This window comes from Scomber japonicus, chromosome 10, assembly GCF_027409825.1.
Source record: "Scomber japonicus isolate fScoJap1 chromosome 10, fScoJap1.pri, whole genome shotgun sequence".
Classification (NCBI taxonomy): Eukaryota; Metazoa; Chordata; class Actinopteri; order Scombriformes; family Scombridae; genus Scomber; species Scomber japonicus.
Window position 1 is genome coordinate 4,823,692 of NC_070587.1, and position 7,014 is coordinate 4,830,705.

At 43.5% G+C, this 7,014-nt stretch overlaps 1 protein-coding gene across 1 annotated transcript; it reads right to left on the minus strand.

Annotated features, from left to right (window-relative positions):
• Positions 1-1,162: 1,162 nt before the first annotated feature.
• On the minus strand, positions 1,163-2,524 carry fam110d (family with sequence similarity 110 member D). The gene has a single exon (XM_053327816.1). The coding sequence runs from the start codon at positions 2,522-2,524 to the stop codon at positions 1,163-1,165; it is 1,362 nt and encodes a 453-aa protein (XP_053183791.1).
• Between the last annotated feature and the right edge of the window lie 4,490 nt (positions 2,525-7,014).

The following is a 7,014-nucleotide window of genomic DNA, read 5'->3' on the forward strand; positions in this document are numbered from 1 at the left end:
GTGTTACACAAGTGATTATTGGACAGTGTATACTGTGAAAGGCCCTCATTAGGGATTGTAAATTAGATGAAAAACTATGAAAATTACTGGCCAGGCATGGCTCTTTGTCATCCATGATGCAGGTGCTCCTTTGAATCCAGCTCAGTGTTTATACGAGATGAATCTCTCTAAAGAGTCAAAGCTATATCTCTATCTTTTACTTCCTCTCTCTCTGTCCAGTTCAGTGCATTAACAACCCCACAGGGGTGCCTCGCATGTTTGTTCCAACGCCTGCGTTTAAGTAGTAAAAAAAAAAAAAGAAGCAACACACAAACTAAACTGGGACAGTTCCGAATGAGGTACTTATGGTTCACTTCACACTCGCACAACAGTTTTCCAGTTTAGAAAAAAAAAATAGCTTAGTGGTTTTCCATTTTAAATTAATCATTAGAGGAAAGTGTTTGGTGTCAAGGACAACTTTGTCCGCTGTGTCATGACAAACATACACTTTTACAGTTATGTGCCTTGTGAGGGGTCAGAGGAGCTGGTTTCAGAACAGATCAGAATCCGGTTCTGTCGACAACTGAAGCTACAAATGGAGAGGATGGTAATATCCACTCCACACACACATACACTCACAGACACCAAAACATTTTGCATGAAGAAATGGTTCCATTTTCCAGTAAGGTCTATCTACACCCACACAATACTTCCATAGGATCTATAAATACAATATATCAATTTGACAGGAGATAACTAATAGCAGTCTTTGTCCTCAAATTTCAAGAAACAGTCTCTTTGGAGTCAGGACCAAACATAACCATGTGCCAAGGAGAGCTACCCTAATGTGCAGACATTATCAGCCAAAACAATCTAGTCTTACAGTTCTGTGTTGTGAAACTCGGCTTTGAGCTTTGAAACAGACCTGTGCCATATTTCAGCCTTTTGTTTTGAGCTGCAGCAAGGCAGCCAGCCATCTTAAAAAATACTGTCTGTGCTTAAAGTAAAGTTCACCTGAATGCTTTCACTTTTGGTTTGTGGTGCATTTCAGTGGCAAATTAATGTCTGCACATGTGGTAAGGGTCTGCAAAACCAAACGCTACACCAGATGAACTCTTGTTTAGTTAGAAAGAACACCTGCAGACCCTCAGCACTCTGTGGAACATGGTTCCTTGTCCCTGTATTAAACAGTTGACTCTTTGGGTCCTTCGCGAGCAGCATTCCTACACCCGTAAAGCCACTTGATGACACGCGCGTTTCTCTCAATGATTGACACTCCAGTGGGAAGCTGCTCAGCCAGCTCCTCCTGAAACAGCCCGTCTCCTGAGTGGCGGGAGAACTCGCTGGGCTCCGAGCCACCGCAGCCGTCCCCGCCTACACTGCGGAGTGCCAGTGACAGTGTGTCTATGGAGCTGGCACCAGAGAGGAAATTCTCTCGACCCAGACGCTCTATCATGTCAATGTCCAGTCCACAGAAGTCAAAGAAATGCTCCTGCTCTGATATCGCTACAGAGCAGCGCAGGCGCAGTTCTGACTTAGAGCGATACAGTTGCCCAAACTTCCTTCTGGGTGCTGGTGGTGGTGATGCCCGTTTCCATGGGTCGTTCTCATCATCGTGGTTACTTGAGTGGTTGCCATTGGTGATACCATTGTTAACTCCATCAGTGGTACCTTTTGTAAATCCATTATTAGTCCGTTCAAGTGTATAGCTAAACCTGGGACTGGGGATAGACCCTGGGCTGCGTTCTTGGTCAGTTTTACTAGACCTCCTGCTCCCTGGTCCACCATCTGTAGTGTCTTTGTCATTGGTCCATGACATGCGGGAGTCTCCATCCCGTGATGGCGCTTTCTCTTCACCAATCACCATCTTCTGGATTCTGCCCTCACCTCCACCACTTTTCTCCCTCATGGAACCCTGGAAGAGGCGGCGGACAAAACTGTAGCCCTTCAGTTCCACATTGTTGTTTTCTCCCACCCCTGCACCTGTGGGACTCTTGCACTCTTTCTTCTGTCTGTAGATGATGAGCGAGTCCGGTCTCAGCATGCGTTTGCCTGTGCTCCTTCTGAGTATAGGGGCGCTGTGCGGTGCCACCATGATGTTAATTGCGGGTGTCCTGGGGCTGGGAAGCATCACATTGTTAACGTTACTCCTGTTGTGGGCTTCAACATCAACTGAAGTCCGTCGGTTCTCCTTTCTGGAATCGTCATTTTCATTTTCATCTCTTGAGGTGAAGGAGCCAGAGAGTGTAGAAAAAGGGGTGTTGGATGAACGCCGTGGGGGGAGATGAGGCGTCAAGCTACCAGGAATGACAACAGCTCGCCGGGGCTGTGGTGGTGGGGTAGCACAAGGTACAAGTACAGGCTCCTGTTTGGTGTTGATTACCTGCTGGCTCTTGACATATTTGGCTTTGTCCGCCTCAAGTCTCTCCACAGCACTGACTGAGCGGCCGTGGCCTCCACCATCTATCTGCCTGCGCAGGTAGTCTGGACCCTTGTTGAGGAGCCTCAGAGGAGAGGGGGAGCCAATTGGGGTTAGTGGTTTCATGTTGATTCACTGAGCTGGGAAAGACATTAAAACTGCAGCCCCCAATTGACTGACAGCTTCTGGTGTCTCCCACAGAGCTGCTGTTGGTCCTGTGAAAATTTCAAAACTAATGAGACTGTTTGAGAAAGTTTTTAAGTGTAGAAAACTGCAGTAGCTCTCATTCCTCTTCTCACAGTAGTTGAATCTTCTTCGAAGGGTAATAGATAGGTAGTAATTCAGAAGACCACAGAATCCAAGTTTGTTGTAAAGTTCTCTATAGATAGCTTGCAGTCTCTTTGTTGGGCAGAGTGAGAGCCCAGACAAATTGATATCTCTATGCAGTATTTACACAGGCATTTGGATAGGCAGGCAGAGCACAGGGAAGTCCTTTTTTTGTCAGCCAAGAGCACTCCCAAATGAGACGCTCCCTGCCCACAGTGCAGCAGAAATAGATGGCAGGGTGCACTTTGAAAGGGCTACTTTTTCCTCCCCCACGTTTTCTTCTCTCTTTCCGTCTCCCAACAACACCCTTCACTGTTGATCTTTTCGGTGACGACTTCCCAGAGAAATTAGATATAATGCCCTCAAATATTTGCTTTGTGGAGGCTGTCTGACGGACGCTAGGTCAAGACTTTTATTGTTTGGCGGCGGTTGTGGTTGAGGTGACTTGAGGGTGGCCGGCACCGAGACACTTGGTTCGTTGATGGACAGATGGGGAGAAGCAGATCTTGTCCTTGTCCTCACCTCACCTGTGTGGACCCTTAGGAAAGAGAGAGAAAGAGAGGTTTTAGTTGGAAGTGCTATTCTCCAGGGCGGACAGCAGAGACCAGATGGCAGGAAGGACAGTGGTCCCTAAAGCTCAGCTCAGATTGTGCTTATTTAAAGCTGGAGGGAGTTTCATGTCTGGAGTCGGCAGCAAGGCAAAGCTGATATGTATAAAAATGTGACCCCCTTCCTTGTATATATGCACTAAATACACTATGCACCATACTTTTAGTCATTAAGATGACACTTCTATCTGAGTCAACAGTCTAATCTGAGTAAACAAGTAAAGGTTCAGCTTCAGGTTATGCAAACATGTTGCTGCTGAATGAGTTAATTTTATTGGAATAGTCTCAAATCACATACATAATGGTTTTCCTCACTCAGCGGGTATTCTGAGCTACTTTGTAAATGTAAGCACACATTTTACATAAGGTACTTAACAAGCACACCAATGCATTAGTTCCTATGAAAGCATTTCCTTTTCTTTTGCTACTGATTTGTGTGTCCCCTACAGTCTTTTAGTTTTATGTGTGATATCTGTTGTCCAGACAGGATTGCAGCAGTCAAGAGGAGGACAAAAGAGAAATGTGCAGACCAAATGATGATGTGTCTGCCTCCATCAGTTTTATGGACAGGAAGTGTTGATTTTTTTCCTTTTTGTATATACAGACTCATCATCACTATCAGTTAAAGGAATCATTGTCACATTTGCCGTATGAGAATGACAGCCTAGAATCAGGGAAAGGTCTGGATGATTAGTTTGTAGGCTTAAAATGATAGCGTTAGTTAAATGAAGACTGTGTATTGTAATCTGTCTTGGCACCAATGTTTTCTTCTTTTTGTCTCAACCATTAAATTGATACAACCAGACAACTTACACGGGGGACCAAATCAGTGTAGTTGACGTCTTTAAAGCTTTGCTGAAAACTAGAGCATGGCTGTTGTAATTTAAACACTGTAAATGCTGCTTGAGTAAACTAATATGCTCTGAAGTAATAACTCTTTCATAGTCACAGTTAAACAGCTTGCTCTTCAAATTAACAAGCCACAACAAAAGTTAAATGACACTTTAAACCAAATATAGGACATGATGCTGTGAAATGGACTCTCACATTTCTTGTTTAAGATGTGCTCTGTGAAGAGAGGCTTCATATCATATAAGTTTTCATGCTATATGGGGTGGGAGGTGTAGGGGGGCACGCGCTATAACAGGATTGGCTCAACCCTGGGAGTAATATATAGCTTCAAAACATCCCTACACAGTTATCATGTGTCTATGTATGCGTGCATGTATGTGTATATGTGCATGTGGCCATGGGTATATTAATGTATCTGCTCTACTTTTGTGCCCAAGCCTATGGGCATGTGTGTGTCAGCAGGAGGCAATGCAAATGAAAAGAGTCATATGCACAGTTGGGCTGCAGATTATCAAGACCTATTCTTTATGTCCACAGAAAGAAGCAGTGCTGTCTGCCATGTGCAAACTGAGCAGACAGAGAACACATTTTTAAAACTTGGAGCTGTTATAAATACCCAAAGGCACAGGTGGTGTCTGTTTGCCATTCACCTCCCTTCAAAATGTACTTTAAAAGTCCATCTGGAGAGATAAATTCTCCTTGTGCCGTGCTACACAGCAGGAGGGAGTTATATTCTTGTGCTTATTGTTCCCTCTGGTCTGCTTCAAGTATTATCAAATGCTATTTTAGCCTTTCCTTCACATGGGCTAAAACAATGGACAACCTCCTTCGGCAGGAAAAAGGATCTATTCCTCATCACCTAGGACGAACTGCATGACACCACTGATAGTGGCAAACAGAAGCAAACACTTAACCTCAAGTCTTCCTTCTTATAAATTAGGTGTTTTATATTTGTAAGCTAGTAATCAGCGGAGTGACAGGATGACATGCAACACAGGTCACGAGCCACATTTAAATCAGGGTCAACATGACTGTATGCAGTTCAGCCCACTGATACTGAAACGAAAAGCAAAGCAACTTGAAATGATCAAAAATGAAGTTGGTGTCAGTTTGGTGCATTTTTTTTATTAATAACTCATTTACTAATTTCCAAAGTGTATTAGATAATTTCTCCTCACCCCAGTGCAGTTTCTTTAGTTCATGAAGAAGACTAATAGTTAAGATTGTCATCTATGGATTTAAATTAATCAAATAATTCTTCTGTTGGGTTCTGTAGGACTATTCATTTCTCTAAAATGTACATTTTAGAAGGTGACCTAACATTTCACGTAACCTTCTACATGTACCTTGCTCAGTCTTCACATCCCTCACAGGAGGTCTGTCAAATGGCATACTGCTATAAATCCACTGAGAAAAGGGGGGCTACAGCCTACTGGTTAGTTTTTCCAGATGCTGTGCTGCCGGAGCTCGGGAAAGGCAGCCGTTGTTTAGATAGAGTTCCGAGAAAAATGTCTCACAACAGGTGTGGAAGGAGAAGAAAGAGCTTGTGCTGGGCATAAAACAAGAAAAATGGGTAGAAAATGAGGAGGAAGTGGTAATAGGGGTTATAGTGCATAGCTAGGTTTGGGGTATTTATTAGACACCTCTCTTCCGGAACAATCTGTTCCCCATCTGAGTTTAAAATGGAAAAGTGGTAGGCTAATGCTATTGAAGCGTTAAAAGGGATTATCGCCATAGGAGCCTAAACAAAGTCATTAATCCTGATGTTGGCTTTCAATGAAGGGGGAAGGGGTAAAAGTACGCAAAATCGTATGTGAAATACACCGGACAACCTCTATGGATACAGCAACTCTTAATCCCACTGACCCAACAGTTTTAACCTTGATATCTACAACAACATACCAGTACGTTATATCCTTCTGTGTCCTGTTTTTAATATATTTCCTTCATTCTACTCTTAAGTGTGCATTCAGCGAAACTGACATTAGGAGCTCGAAGGAAATCACCCACTTTGAGAGGTTATCTCTTGCTCCAGGTACTATCGTGGACATCACATGATAATATGTGAGCCAAACTCCTAGTTGACAATTTTCTTTAGGGTCACAATGTCTTGATAAGAAACTAAATGTTAAATGTAGACAACAGCTTATATTTGTGTGTTTAAAATTCTTATAAGCATACACTGACAAAGAGAAAAGCTGTAAGACAAATGTGCATGATCAAAAGGTTACACACACACACACACACACATACACAGAGTGATTTGCACTAGAACAATACCGGCCATTAGGTCCACTGACCATAATGAGCCAAATTACTACCCAGCACCTTCTCTTGTGATCTCAAAGCTTGTGATAATCGTGCGATCACTGAAGAAGTGCTCTCTTGTTACGTGGCCTTGTTCATCTCTCACTGTAGGTCGTCATTAACCTCCAAACCCTTCCCATGCTCTCTCATCTCTTCACTGAACACACACACATCCCCTCCTCCATCCTAACGCTACCTAACCCCAGCACTCTCCTGCCTTCCTTTCCCACTTTTCATCTTTCTACGTCTCCTGTATATGCCACAGGGCCTCCTTACCCTCTCATTTCCCTGACTGCTCCATCATTCGCTTCCCGCATACACCCTCTGTATCTGCCCTCCCTCTATCACTCTACCGCTCTCCTGCTCCATTTCCTGTAAACTCACTCTATCTGAGTGTAATCTCCAAAGGCTTTTACGTAGGCTTGGACAACACAACATTAAACAACGTGCCTTATTCATACTGCTCACACCATATATTTTTGTTGAAGTATATATGGAACAACCACAACAAACTATAAGAAG